Source organism: Antedon mediterranea, chromosome 10, assembly GCF_964355755.1.
Source record: "Antedon mediterranea chromosome 10, ecAntMedi1.1, whole genome shotgun sequence".
Taxonomy (NCBI): Eukaryota; Metazoa; Echinodermata; class Crinoidea; order Comatulida; family Antedonidae; genus Antedon; species Antedon mediterranea.
The window spans coordinates 695,546-710,406 of NC_092679.1; the positions used below are offsets into that span (position 1 = coordinate 695,546).

Consider the following 14,861-nt stretch of genomic DNA (forward strand, 5'->3'; position numbering starts at 1 on the left):
AGTGTTGCTACTGCAAGAAAAGATGAGGGAATGAAGGCAAAGAGTTGTTAATGCAAGAAAAGATAAGGGAATGAAGGCAAAGAGTTGTTACTGCAAGAAAAGATAAGGGAATGAAGGCAAAGATTTGTTACTGCAAAAAAAGATAAGGGAATGAAGGCAAAGAGTTGTTACTGCAAGAAAAGATAAGGGAATGAAGGCAAAGAGTTGTTAATGCAAGAAAAGATGAGGGAATGAAGGCAAAGAGTTGTTACTGCAAGAAAAGATGAGGGAATGAAGGCAAAGAGTTGTTACTGCAAGAAAAGATGAGGGAATGAAGGCAAAGAGTTGTTACTGCAAGAAAAGATGAGGGAATGAAGGCAAAGAGTTGTTACTGCAAGAAAAGATGAGGGAATGAAGGCAAAGAGTTGTTACTGCAAGAAAAGATGAGGGAATGAAGGCAAAGAGTTGTTAATGCAAGAAAAGATAAGGGAATGAAGGCAAAGATTTGTTACTGCAAAAAAAGATAAGGGAATGAAGGCAAAGAGTTGTTACTGCAAGAAAAGATAAGGGAATGAAGGCAAAGAGTTGTTACTGCAAGAAAAGATGAGGGAATGAAGGCAAAGTGTTGTTACTGCAAGAAAAGATGAGGGAATGAAGGCAAAGAGTTGTTACTGCAAGAAAAGATGAGGGAATGAAGGCAAAGAGTTGTTACTGCAAGAAAAGATGAGGGAATGAAGGCAAAGAGTTGTTACTGCAAGAAAAGATGAGGGAATGAAGGCAAAGAGTTGTTACTGCAAGAAAAGATGAGGGAATGAAGGCAAAGAGTTGTTAATGCAAGAAAAGATAAGGGAATGAAGGCAAAGATTTGTTACTGCAAAAAAAGATAAGGGAATGAAGGCAAAGAGTTGTTACTGCAAGAAAAGATAAGGGAATGAAGGCAAAGAGTTGTTACTGCAAGAAAAGATGAGGGAATGAAGGCAAAGAGTTGTTACTGCAAGAAAAGATAAGGGAATGAAGGCAAAGAGTTGTTACTGCAAGAAAAGATGAGGGAATGAAGGCAAAGAGTTGTTAATGCAAGAAAAGATGAGGGAATGAAGGCAAAGAGTTGTTACTGCAAGAAAAGATAAGGGAATGAAGGCAAAGAGTTGTTACTGCAAGAAAAGATGAGGGAATGAAGGCAAAGCGATAATGGAGGTACATGCTAATCTATACAATTAAAGTAAATGCTACAATGAAATTCTGTAATTGGTGAATACACTGTTGTTGGATATGAAAGACTAAAATAAATAAAAATATGCATACAATAGGTGGAATATATTATGATGGGCAAAGCACCAACTGCTTTAGATCAATGCTTATGATGGGCAAAGCACCAACTGCTTTAGATCAATGCTTATGATGGGCAAAGCACCAACTGCTTTAGATCAATGCTTATGATGGGCAAAGCACCAACTGCTTTAGATCAATGCTTATGATGGGCAAAGCACCAACTGCTTTAGATCAATGCTTATGATGGGCAAAGCACCAACTGCTTTAGATCAATGCTTATATTCATACACCTACAGTACCTTCAAATATGTTCTCGCTTAAACTGCAACATTAAAACCATAATTCTTTGAACTTGCTACTAAACTATGAACTATGTAGTACCACAGTTGAAATATATATCAATGAGCTTGGATTGAATTCTTGTATGTTGCTGTAGGCATAAGAACCATCTCCCACTGGTACTTAAGTATAACTGCATCAAAACTAAGCCATTAACCTTACCCAGCTACAATACTGTTAGATTGTGACAAGAAATATAATACTCTACTCTACTTAAGCGGCAAATGATATGGAAAGATGAACTTTTACTTTAAAATAATACACTGACAAAAATTATCTGCTTATTAAAAAAATAATGTTTTAAAGCATACATTAATTAGAATAATTGCCCTTTTCACTTTATTAAATTGACCGCGATTTAATTTTGCCATTTTTTATATAATGAGATCAATTAAAACAAGAATAATGAAATTACATTACAAGCAGGAATGATAAACATTTTGTGTTGAAAGTTGATTTAATATGGCAGTGATAACAAATGATTTTAAATGATGAAAATAATTGACTACAAAAAGAAAATATTGATTACTACAGTATCACATTCATCTTAATATTCTTAAGAATTGATTTGCATGCAGTTTTGTAACACCAAACTCTTGTAAATTAAACAGGCCCATAAAATATCAAAGGTCGTGTTCGTACGGTGGTTAAAATAAGCGCTTAATTTCACCCATGCCTCGGGTTATAAATTGAGCGTTGTTCGTACTTGAAATATTTAACCGCTTAAAAGCTTAATCGACGAATCACAAACCGGAAATTACGTTTTAAGGTCAGTTGTCTTTACAACCTACGACCCCATTTTCGCACGCTAGTTTCGTGTTGTATATTTTTACTCGCGATCTTTCTTTACAATAACAATTACTTGCTACCTTTTACACTGCTTATCCTTGCGACAAACCTTATGCCTCTTAACGCCGATAATCCTGGCGAAATATGCCTTCTCCTGACGACCATTATTTTACTCATTGACGAAGAATTTGAGCCCAATGTTAACGACGGAAACACCACCGACCAGCTAGGCCTACTAAGCGGGGTGTATTCCTAAAGCGGTCTACACCAACAAGGACAGCACCAGCTGACGATCGCTCTCGAAGCGTGTATGGAAGAGCTTCGTAGGAGAAATGACGGGCCTCCTAGGCAGCGAACGTTTGTCAAAATTTGACACATTGCCTCTATCGGAGATTTATTATCCTCGAAGGCCGAGTATAATTGGATTATCGCTGAAATAACCTGCAAATTTGGTGAACATTTTGCCTCGAATTTTTTGTAGCCCGAGGCAAAAGTTAATTGGATCACGCGAACGGAAATCGGGAATAAGCTGGTATTTTCAACCCCTACGAACAGGCCCAAAGATTATGCAAACAGGAAAGGAGTTAAAATCAATGGGATTAAATGAATGAATGGTGAATGCATTCAATGCCTTCAGAAAGGCTGTACTTGCTGACCATTAGACATTTCTCACTTCACTGACCACTAGGATTCAGTTAACGTATTGTGAAAGGCTGTGAAGTTATACCTACCTGCTGACCATTTTACTGACTCTAAGCTACTTTTATCTCAAATCATGGCAATCTATTAATGTATGAAAGACATATTGACCCTAAAAAACAATTGTTTACAATATTGCATTGCTTAGAAATAGTATGTCATTTTAATATCACATACTGTATTCACTTGCGTAGTAATAGTATGTCATTTTAATATCACATACTGTATTCACTTGCTTAGAAATAGTATGTCATTTTAATATCACATACTGTATTCACTTGCTTAGTAATAGTATGTCATTTTAATATCACATACTGTATTCACTTGCTTAGAAATAGTATGTCATTTTAATATCACATACTGTATTCACTTGCTTAGAAATAGTATGTCATTTTAATATCACATACTGTATTCACTTGCTTAGTAATAGTATGTCATTTTAATATCACATACTGTATTCACTTGCTTAGTAATAGTATGTCATTTTAATATCACATACTGTATTCACTTGCTTAGAAATAGTATGTCATTTTAATATCACATACTGTATTCACTTGCTTAGAAATAGTATGTCATTTTAATATCACATACTGTATTCACTTGCTTAGAAATAGTATGTCATTTTAATATCACATACTGTATTCACTTGCTTAGTAATAGTATGTCATTTTAATATCACATACTGTATTCACTTGCTTAGTAATAGTATGTCATTTTAATATCACATACTGTATTCACTTGCTTAGTAATAGTATGTCATTTTAATATCACATACTGTATTCACTTGCTTAGTAATAGTATGTCATTTTAATATCACATACTGTATTCACTTGCTTAGTAATAGTATGTCATTTTAATATCACATACTGTATTCACTTGCTTAGTAATAGTATGTCATTTTAATATCACATACTGTATTCACTTGCTTAGTAATAGTATGTCATTTTAATATCACATACTGTATTCACTTCAAACCAAAAATTTGAATGGAACAAAAATTATTTACCTGAAAGTTAACAGAAATTAAATGGGTTTTTGGTTATTTGATTAAATGAGTACAGCAGTATACATTAATATTCTTTCTGTGACATCGAGTATGAAGCGTCTGACATCGGGTATAAAGCGTCTCACATACGCGCAGAGCCAAAATCGCATCTTGGACTTGCACAGTGTATGGACTCTTTCTGTGACATCGGGTATGAAGCGTCTCACATAGGCACAGAGCCAAAATCGAATCTTGGACTTGCACAGTGTATGGACTCTTTCTGTGACATCGGGTATGAAGCGTATCACATAGGCACAGAGCCAAAATCGAATCTTGGACTTGCACAGTGTATGGACTCTAACCTTACGGTTTTTATTAAATGTATCATTTCATGCTATCATTATAAATATATAACTTTTAAACTATTGCATTCCTCTTTTTTCATTCCATCCATTGGTGAAAAGGGAGGATACTACATTTTCCTCCCCTGAGTTTATAGCCTCTCTACTCCAACACAAATAAGAACACAAATTAATTAACATCATATCTAGAATTTTAACTGAAAACAAATATGGTTAATACTGAATTCAAGCATCTTATTTTGTAAATATACCTGTATTTAAACTACTTTAAACACTTACTTTTAATTGTCACAAATGTACTTGTATGTATATAATATATTCATCACTGAGAATTTAAATAAACGTGAGAAGAACTCACACAAGACAAAAAAAAAATATTCTTTCTTTTTATTCTAGTGAAATCATTATTTTTGTTCCCTTTTTTAAAAGTGAAAAATAGCCTATCCAAAGTCTGATTTTAAATAATAATCTTCATTTTTCATCCTTTTGTGGAGACAATGCATCTTTAATACAACGTATGTTATCATCATATATTTTGATATAATGATGCCGTGAATGGCATTTGCATGTTAAATTATATCAATGTTATTTGCAGGTTTTGTCGTAGTGTACACATATCATGTCTCAATCATCCAATATAAAACTGTGAGCTATTATAAATTAAATTTAATATAAAAAAAACTTAATAGATTTATTATTTAAATAATGTTACACTTCAATATAAAATATTCAGTTTTGGTTTTACCTTCAATTAACCATTTTAACTGAAATTATGTAAATTTTTCAAACATATTAATAGGTACCTTTGAGAGTTAATCATAATTGGTAACAATATTCAACTCTTCTGACTAGTGTGTTTATCTTTTAAAATACTAAATCAATATTCTATTCACCTGTTATTTAATTTATGATCCATTACATCAACTACTTGTTCCCAAGATGATGATAAATTAAGGTGTTACAATGTGCAATGCCCATACTAAAACATTTGCTATTTCTGTGCTATAACATACAGTATCTGTAAACAACATTACTAAAATATTTTTAAATAATACTCATTAATGAAGTACTAAGATAACATAGACAATAAAGTGCTCTGAGCACACAACACCTCATCAACCCGCACTTATGGCAAACATGGCGTGTAAGCCACAACTTTAATTAATGACTGTACGATAAATTATCATACAAACCTCCTGGTTTCCTGAGACCCGATTTCATCATTTTATCATTTTCTTGATTTATTGTACATACTGTACTATTATATTATTGTGATTTGATGAATACATTTATTTTATTGTATTGTAGTTCTCATACCACTTTCCATGAGAAGAGTGAAGGATAGGTAGCAGAACTAACGGTTCAAGGAATATCTGGGGCAGGACAGGCTCTCTAAAGACCAAATAATTTCTTTCTATTTTTAATGAGGGCTTAACTAAGTATTAGGCATGGTACAATATATGTTATTGTAAATGAACCAATATGAAAATGAAGTCTGGTTCCTATGGAAAATGCAAGTAAAACAATGATTTAAATATTCTTTCCTCCTTTTTTTTGTAGATTATATTGAAGTTTTTTCCTAATATTTTTCATCACATTATACAACATACTGCTATAAGAAATGAGAGGTATATTAAAACAGTCACTTGGCATGCTGCTAAAGCTAAGATGAATCTGTTCTCTATTATTCTGTCATATTTGTCTAGACCATTCATTTAACTGAACATATCAACTCTACATTTAAACTCTACAAGTAAAATGATACTGTATCTTTTTAGTCTTTGCTATCTTAAGCTTCTGTTTCTCCTATATTCTCACTATCAATTAAACTAGTCCAAAGGACGGGCACCATGTACTGGAATTATTTAGTGAATTCATGAGGAATTCTGTGAAACAACCAGATTTTTATGTAAATGAGAATTTATTAAATGTGGCATTCTGCCATTGCAAAGAAATTGATTCAAGAAATATGGTTTTGCAAGAAATGCCATGCTAACAAAATAGATTAGGAATAGCCGAATAGTTAAATTTAAAGGAGAATTAAAAGGTACCCCTCAGCATGAATGGCACGTATGTGGTCATGCAGTTTAGGAAGAGATAGAGGAGAAATTATCAGGTTAGTTTTATTACTATTATACCATTATTCAGGTTCCTTCAACTTCATAAATATCCGTATGGTAACCAAATTTATTCTTCTTCTAACCAAGCAAACAACTAGATACGGTAAGACAATCATATATATTTCAAATTTGTACATGAATACTTCTGAATTGTGTCCACACACCGTACAAATATGTCCATAATATAATATTCACAATTTGGTAATAACACTCTCTTCACATGGCATTATACTACAAATACTATTGAAAATTACAGTATAATATTCAAACATGATCTTAACTTGAGTTCACACACAACAAGTCTCTTGCCTTAATCTACATGATCTTAACTTGAGTTCCCACACAGTAAGAAAGTCTCTTGTAACATGTATGCACAGTAACCCATTTTGGCCCCTAGACCACCTATACTAATATCATATTCATAATACATTGCAGTTACATGTAGGAATGAAACACAACCAACCCCACCAACCACAATGGTTCAAGTATCCAAATTAAACAACAACCTATTATTCAATATTTGCCCATTAGTTAATTTTGCATCCTTGTTAAGTTTCAGTTTTGTTTTCAGGTCATTAAACATTAGTCTTTCCTTAAGTACAAACTTAGTATAGGTTTCTTTGTTCTCATCTTTTGTTTTACTGTATAACAGGTTGTGTTGAGAATATACATTTAAGGGTTTATTTATTGTTGCTGGTCTGAATGGATACTGAAATACTAGTAATATTATAAATTCCAGGGAGTGGTTTTTCATACAAAACAATTTTATCTTAATAAATTTTCAACATGATCATCCTGTTTCTAATTTGGGGTTTATCGTTAATTAATTACCGTTTATCTTCTGGTATAATACCACACCCTAGAACACAAAATTGGGCCGACTTTGGTGGGTGGGACTACTGTATACCTGGGGAAAGCCTGGTTCAGGAAAAAAATAAATGGTAAGCATTTTTTGTAAAAACTCATCTGAACTGGCTAGAGAGAGGCCTACTGGAAGTCCAAATTAAAAGTCAATACTGGGACTATACCCGGGGTATAACAGGTGTCCTTATCTGCTATTTTATTATTATTTTTTCTATCTTGTAAATGAGCAACTTCCTTTAAGTATAAATTAAGGTTTGTTTATACTAGGATGCTGCTAATATTAAACCTAAACCAGGTGTTTGATGACCAATGATATCCTCTTTGTGTTTATTTTATTAATAAAGCAAAGGTTGGTATAAGCAGGACTCTCTTATCTCAAGCAGTGTTAAACAGCTTTCAATTATTTTTATAGCTTAATGCTTAAGGATATAGTGTGTTGTCACTCTGATTATTTACTTTAAAAACTGTAATTGAAAGAAAAAAATTGTCAACTGTAAACCCATTGTCTGCTTCTGGTTTTTGGTTAAATATTTCTAGACTTATTGTGACACCATCCACATTTATAAATATTTAAAGATTTATTAAGAAAATTGTATTATTACTGTATTTGTGGAAAAAAAACAGTGAACGTGAAATCATTCTTCTTCTTTTTCTCTATTTTTAAATTTTTTTTTTCAACTAATAGTAAAAATGAATTATTCAAAGTTTGATTGTATTTATTCTTGTTATTCCTGTTTTTAGGCACAACACTACATGATCTTAAAATAAAATTATGTTTGATATTTGATATAATCTGTTGTTCACATTCCAAATACTATGATGGCTGCTTTATTTGAGAATAGATGAATATCAAGATCTCTTGATAAAGAATTACAATGAAACTAAAATCTGTATCTGAAGGGAATGATGTAATATTGACTCAGTACAACTACAGGTAATATAAGTAAATGAGATTAACATGAATGATAAATATTCCTAACAAATACTCTGATTGATTACTTAAATGTGTGGTATAAATGTCATGACTGTTTAAAACATAAAACACAAATTACTAAATGTATCTGTAAAATTAATAACTGAAATCAAAATGAAATGCAATGCCAGCAGAATTTGATGTTTGTCTTTATAGACTGGTAGATTTCAATCCATTTATTTATACTCAATATTTCATATTTCATGAAGAATTAATGAGGTCTCTGAACGTAATAATATCAACAAGCAGAATAGTTAAATGGAAACCAAATAATATGCAGTAACTACATTTCAATCTATTAAAAATGATTTGTTATAAGTACAGTGAGTTTATAAATAATGTCTAATGGACTAATTAATGAAAGAAAAACCTACTGTACGGTCTACCTAAAGCTCTATCTACGCTATTAAATTTATGCGACAAAAAATGTGGTGTGCCCATATACTGTATAGACATGATGATGTCATATCACTACCATATTTAAGCATATCACTACTATATTTAGGCACATCAGACTTTTTTTGTCTAAGTATTTTGATAGTGTAGACAGAGTTTAAAACAGTTTATCTCCGCCTAGTAGGAGGTTATATTTTTGCAAGAGATACAGTATATGTGTGGGTGTGGGTGTGGGTGTTAGCAGGATAATGTCAAAACTAAAAGACGAATCTTTACGTAAATTTAAACCACAGAAAGATATGTGGTCACAGACGACTGCATTAAATTTTGCAGGCAATCTGCACTTGCTACTAATTTACAAATTTTAGGCTGTACGTAAAAACTACATGACGGATCTTTATCAGGATTCTTGATTCTCTTTTAACTCCTGACAGAGGTTTCAACTCTTTGCTCTTGTTTTTAAATGTTTTATTATAGAGTAGGTACATCTCTGACCAATAGAGGTTTATTTATGAATACCAACAACAAAAACAAATTAGTCATCAAACAATGTTTTATTTACTATTACAGTTAGTATTATTACTTACCGATTTAAACAAATTATAAATCAATTTATAATTTAGTTAGTCAATGACAAGGCTCTGAGAATGTACTGTACTCATAATTCAAGGATGACATACTAAACATATTGTACTAAAGTACTTGGGTACTTGTAGTGTAGTCTACACATTTGAGTACCCAAGTACTAGTTAATAATAAATGATTTAGAAAATGGATAATTCTTCAGGATTCAAATCAGTTACATCGTTTGAAAGGTTTAACAAATTGGAATTTTATTAAGAAATAAAACTGTACAATAAAACATCAATATAAATCATTTTTAACAGAATATGCATGTTATTATGTTTTAACTCTAGAGGCTACTGTCGTATTAAGTTAGACTTAACGACATTTTAAATATTAATAAGCAATGCTTACTCAGTTTAAATACTGTAAATGGATTACTCATATGAAAGGCAATTTTTTACATTTCTTTTAAAAAAATCTTACAAATAAATTTAGACATGTATAATATATACACTTTTGTTGAAAATCCAGTATACCTTTAATTTCAAGATATGAATTCATTAATAATTTAGTTACCCTTGGTAAGTTTGTTTTGTTTTCACTGAAAATGAAAGTCTTTCATGAACACAATCATGTTGTTCCTATACCTGTATATTTTTAAACAAAATAAACACAATACACACAAAACCTTTATTAATATTACACATTTTATTGGCAAAATTTAAGGGCTTACACACTGTTAGGCCCTAACTAAATGTTACAGATATTGCAAAATCTAGAGTTCTTCTGATCCTCAGACCACTCACTGGCTAAATTGATTATTAATGGAAATAAAAACTGAAAACATATAATCAAAATATCAAAAACGCTTGCATATTATCTGCCATCGTCTCCGTCCAAGGGAAATAGTAAAAAGTAGGCTAGCTAGCTGCTAGATAGAGTACTGCAGTATATTATTCCTTTTTTACATCAATTCACTTTACGATTCTCATTGGTCGTGTTGTGCCCCGGAGAAAATTGGTTTCGCGGGTAATCGCATTATCGCCACCAACTTTGCACTATCGAAAATCATATCAAAAAACGCTAAAAGCAAGAACAGTATTACTATATACACTTATAAACATATAATAAAATAGACACTCACCTTGCCATTTGTACCTTTATCTTCCAAAGCAGACAAACTAGGCAAAATTTTGCTAGCGTTCACAGTTTCCTTCGAAGCCATATTGTACATGAACTTCTCTGTAGCAAAACAAATGACGTTGATAAGCAACGCCCTCTATAGACTATAATAGTTTAGCAAACGTCTTCCCTGTCACATCGTGCGGTACCGACTGAGCATCGAACCCACACCCGACATTCAGCAGGCCAAGATTTAACCTTGATCTAACCGTCCTTGCGCGCGCTTAGATTGTTAATTTTAATTTAGGTATCCATAATATCATTTATCAAATAATAATTTTTATGAAGTTGTTTAATTACAATAATGCGCAGCATATGAGAGAATATACGTACGTAGACAGAGTTGGAGTTTTCTGACATAACTTTGGTGTTCTTAAAATTGAGGGCGCCAAAAATAAAATTTACGGGATCAAAAGTACGCGGTGTGTTTCCTTGCCCTTCAGCACGGTAAGGCTCTCTCTCAGCCTTGGGTGTACGACATTATCAGATGCTTTGATGTTATCGCCTCATGATGTGTGGTGGAAAGGGGGACTTTTAAATCTGTGAACCTCAAACACAGAAGCTCGCATAGCTTTTAACTCTATTCCACCGACCGGCAAGGGATCGATTCGAACACCTGCATTCGTGTTATCAACACGACGCACGCTCTGCCGACTGAGCTATCCAGTAATCTAGTTTATAGCAATGTTAAAACTAGATTCGTTTCCCGTTACAATTACGCCGTGAATATGCAAATTTATGACGTAGTAACGATTAGAATGACGTAATATGAAGCGCGTATAAGAATATACTATTGTCACCCTTCATTACTCGTGTAGGCTACATTGTGGCATAACAGTAATGCTCTATAACGTTTGAATTCTCTGCTCTACTAGCTGGGGTTCTAAACTCTACAGATATATTTATTTTAAATAAATATAAAATGTTTTTCTTTTATTTTGAGAGATATTTAGAGAGTTAAGTTAATATAGGATAGGCAGGACTGGTCCTGGAGACTTATATTCTTTCCATATTTTGAAGTCTAATTTCCGAGCACCAAGCAACTCTATTTATTTTTTCAACTATATAGACTTAGGCTGGTCGATCCTATAGACTTATAATTTCAGTTTGTTCATCGTCAGAAATAATGACTTTAAAACATCTGTCGCATCTCTACATTTGTTTCATGATTCATAATCGTCAATCAACATCAAAATAGCAGTTTATTCTACGTCACCTACTCCCGCAAATGACATTCTTAGATCACTAATTTAACATTTAAATTTTGGACTATACAAAATAAATACATTTATATATGTTTTTTATATATTCTTTAGATTAAATTGAAAATTATATTTAGAATTTAAATCGATTAAGTTAGTTAATAACGATCAAATAATATGGGCATTGGGGAGGAAGGTCATTAGATGTAAGTGCTATTTTTGGGAGGAGAGACGTTAGGCAATTGTTTACCTCATTATCATAACAAATAAGTGTATTGTCATTCTCGCATGTAGTATTTATCGCATCAATACGAAAATTACACTATAATTATCATGTTTAACTTCTTTTTTTTTAAACTGTGAAATAGGCCGCCTGGAATTTAATTAAAACGAAGAAGCTTGCATAAGAACGGGGTTTAACAGGTTGTACATTATTTTCTATTTCGTTTATTTATTTTTTTTCAAATCCAAGGACGCCGCTCCAGTTGGCGACGTGTGTGCTAAGTACGTTACAACAGTGGAATAAGCATTGTATTTTGGTTTCGCGTTTGTGGTTTTACGTCGCCATTATTGCTAAAATGCTGTTGTTATCGTGAATATTTACTTCCCAGAATCTTACAGATAGTGAACTTCGTTATCAGTGTATTCATGGAATATTATTGAGTATATGTTGAACCTTGGAATATAAATCTGATAAGGATAAACTATGTTGACTTAAACAGCAGGAAGCGTGTGAGGCTGGCCATCATGAACCCGAGGCGGAAAGCGTCTGTAGCAACCATAGCTGGAAACCGATTTAGCAACTTTCTTCCGGATATCTGCAAACATTTTAACCCTCAAATCAACATTATGCCAAAAGACACGTACAGAAACACATTTGGATTCATTAATCGGACAACTAGAGTCTTTCAAAATACAGGACGCATATTAAATAACATATCTTTCTTTGTTTTTATTATAATATTAATTTTATGTCAACAAATTTTAATTGTTTCATCACAAGGCGCATTCCCACAATTAGTGAATTCAGCCGAAAATAAACAAATTGTAACAGTACCAGAAATAGGGACTTGTGGGTACAACCCAACAACAGGTGATCTTGCAAGAAGTGCATATTGCAGGAGTTCCACCCTCACACAATCTGTCACCTCTTGTACTCAAGCATATTGTATCCAATCATGCCCCTCGAGGACAGATTTCCCATCGAGTACCAACCTACTACCGGGGGTGAGAGGGACATGTGTTACCCAGGATGTAACTTCACTCCGACCGGGATCAGATTTAGGTTCATATGCTATTATATTCCGGGCGGATATTACTGGTGATTGCTATATTACTCCAAACGTTCCTGTTATCGGAAATAATGGAGCGTTCACGATAGCTGGTTGGTTCCGGCCAGAATCTACTTCTGATGGGTAAGATATGCTTTTATAAATAAATTATTTTAAGATGTTTTGACTGTGCATATTAAAATTGGTACTAGATAATTATGGTCTGATACTAACTGAGATTTCACCCTACTAAAATATCAATTAAATTTTGGTTTATTAAAAAACATGGAATTTCATACTGTACTTTGTCAATGGAAAATCAATTTCCTGCAAATTATTAATTCTCCTAAAATGCTGTAATAGTTTTTTTTTCTAAAACTCAAATATTTTGTAATGACTACAGTATGAATCCTTTTCCTCTCATAACCTTTTTATTCAGTTACAGTTACAGTAATATATTAATGTTTTCTTGTACAGTACCTTTTCTTTTTTTAAATTTTTGTCTGTAAAATTGAATGAACGGAAATAAAATGGAAATATTTTATCGTTAGTGTGCTGATAGAGAGGAGGAACCCCAGTAACCAGATAGTGTATGCTGTGATGGTGTCAAGCACTTCTATATCATTTGATTACCTGACATCATCTGGAGCCAGGTTCTTTGTTGTCCAACAAGGTTTGGCAATCAACGAATGGCAACATTTTGCTCTTCAGGTGAGGCACAATAACTGAAGTTTAGAGAAAAGATTCACTATCCAACAACGTGCCTTTCAAGTATATTTTGTTGGTGTAAATTTGACATTTTAACGTAATGTTTTATGATCAATGTTAGTTTTTATACACATCATAGAGGGAAAAAAATGTAATTATTGATGTACTGTACACTAAATATTGTGCAAGAATTTTTATGTTTTTTCATGAGCTATTTTGAAGAAATAAAAGTGATAAGAACCCAAAAAAGACACAAAAAAACAAATTTAGATTCTTGTCACTTCAGGGTTTGTTTCATATTATCATATGCTGCATATTCTTCTAATGTTTTCTGTGAATTAATGAATCATTTAAAATAGTAAATTATATTTTAATTTGACATTTTCATTTCAGGTTTTTGGGACAACAGCAAGTTTTTTCATAAATGGTTTAGAAGCAGATGGCACAGCCTTTGACACAAGAACATTGCTTGGTGAAATAGTAGATGTGAATAACGGACAAACACGCGTTGGTCAGCGCGTAACAGGTTAGTCTAGAAGAGTGGGCAGTGGCAAAACACAGGGGAAATAGCCTCTCTCTGATTTAGCACTCATAATATGCCCTTCAAAACTGGGCATTGGGGCGGCTCATGCTCTGGGGCCTTTACACTCTGACGCCCCTGGGTTTAGCCTCAGTGAGCGCTCATAGCCGTTATGCCACTGAGAGTAGGGATAGATACAGATAGACAAGTGTCATCTACAGTAGCCATCATTGGACCTTCTGCTTATTACAAGGCAGTAACTTATAGGTTGTGAACTTAAATGAAAAATAAATTTAACAGCACATGGTGCAGGCAGTCTTCTTGCAGCTAAGCAGCAATATACCTTGTGTTATTAATATGCATATGAATAGGTCCATTCCAATTGATTAATTCTTCATTGTTCCCTTGCTTTGTTGTCCATTGTTACTGTAATGATCCCTGTTATTAACACCTCCCTGTTGTAGTAGCAAGCTGTACTTTGCTATGAAAAAGAATAACAATAATATTAAATTAATAGCATTAAATGCACCCCAAATAATGTGGTATTTTTATTTAAATGAAATGAGTATTTTTAATACATCTCTGTCATGTAATAATGTAAAATTTCAATTACAGTATGATAGGCCTAATCAATTC

The 14,861-nt window shown here is 32.8% G+C and overlaps 2 protein-coding genes across 3 annotated transcripts in view; one reads left to right on the plus strand and one right to left on the minus strand.

Annotated features, from left to right (window-relative positions):
- The window catches only part of LOC140060499 (uncharacterized), a 32,194-nt gene extending 21,595 nt beyond the window's left edge, over positions 1–10,599 (minus strand). The window contains exon 1 of the mRNA XM_072106746.1: positions 10,487–10,599. Coding sequence (XP_071962847.1) covers positions 10,487–10,576 — 90 coding nt within the window. The 5' untranslated portion in view covers positions 10,577–10,599. The remainder of the gene's footprint in view (positions 1–10,486) is intronic.
- A 1,418-nt stretch (positions 10,600–12,017) lies between these two features.
- The window catches only part of LOC140060210 (usherin-like), a 36,592-nt gene continuing 33,748 nt past the window's right edge, over positions 12,018–14,861 (plus strand). For both annotated transcript variants that reach the window (XM_072106328.1, XM_072106329.1), the window contains exons 1-3: positions 12,018–13,141; positions 13,549–13,708; positions 14,099–14,231. In XM_072106328.1, coding sequence (XP_071962429.1) covers positions 12,474–13,141; positions 13,549–13,708; positions 14,099–14,231 — 961 coding nt within the window. In that variant the 5' untranslated portion in view covers positions 12,018–12,473. The remainder of the gene's footprint in view (positions 13,142–13,548; positions 13,709–14,098; positions 14,232–14,861) is intronic.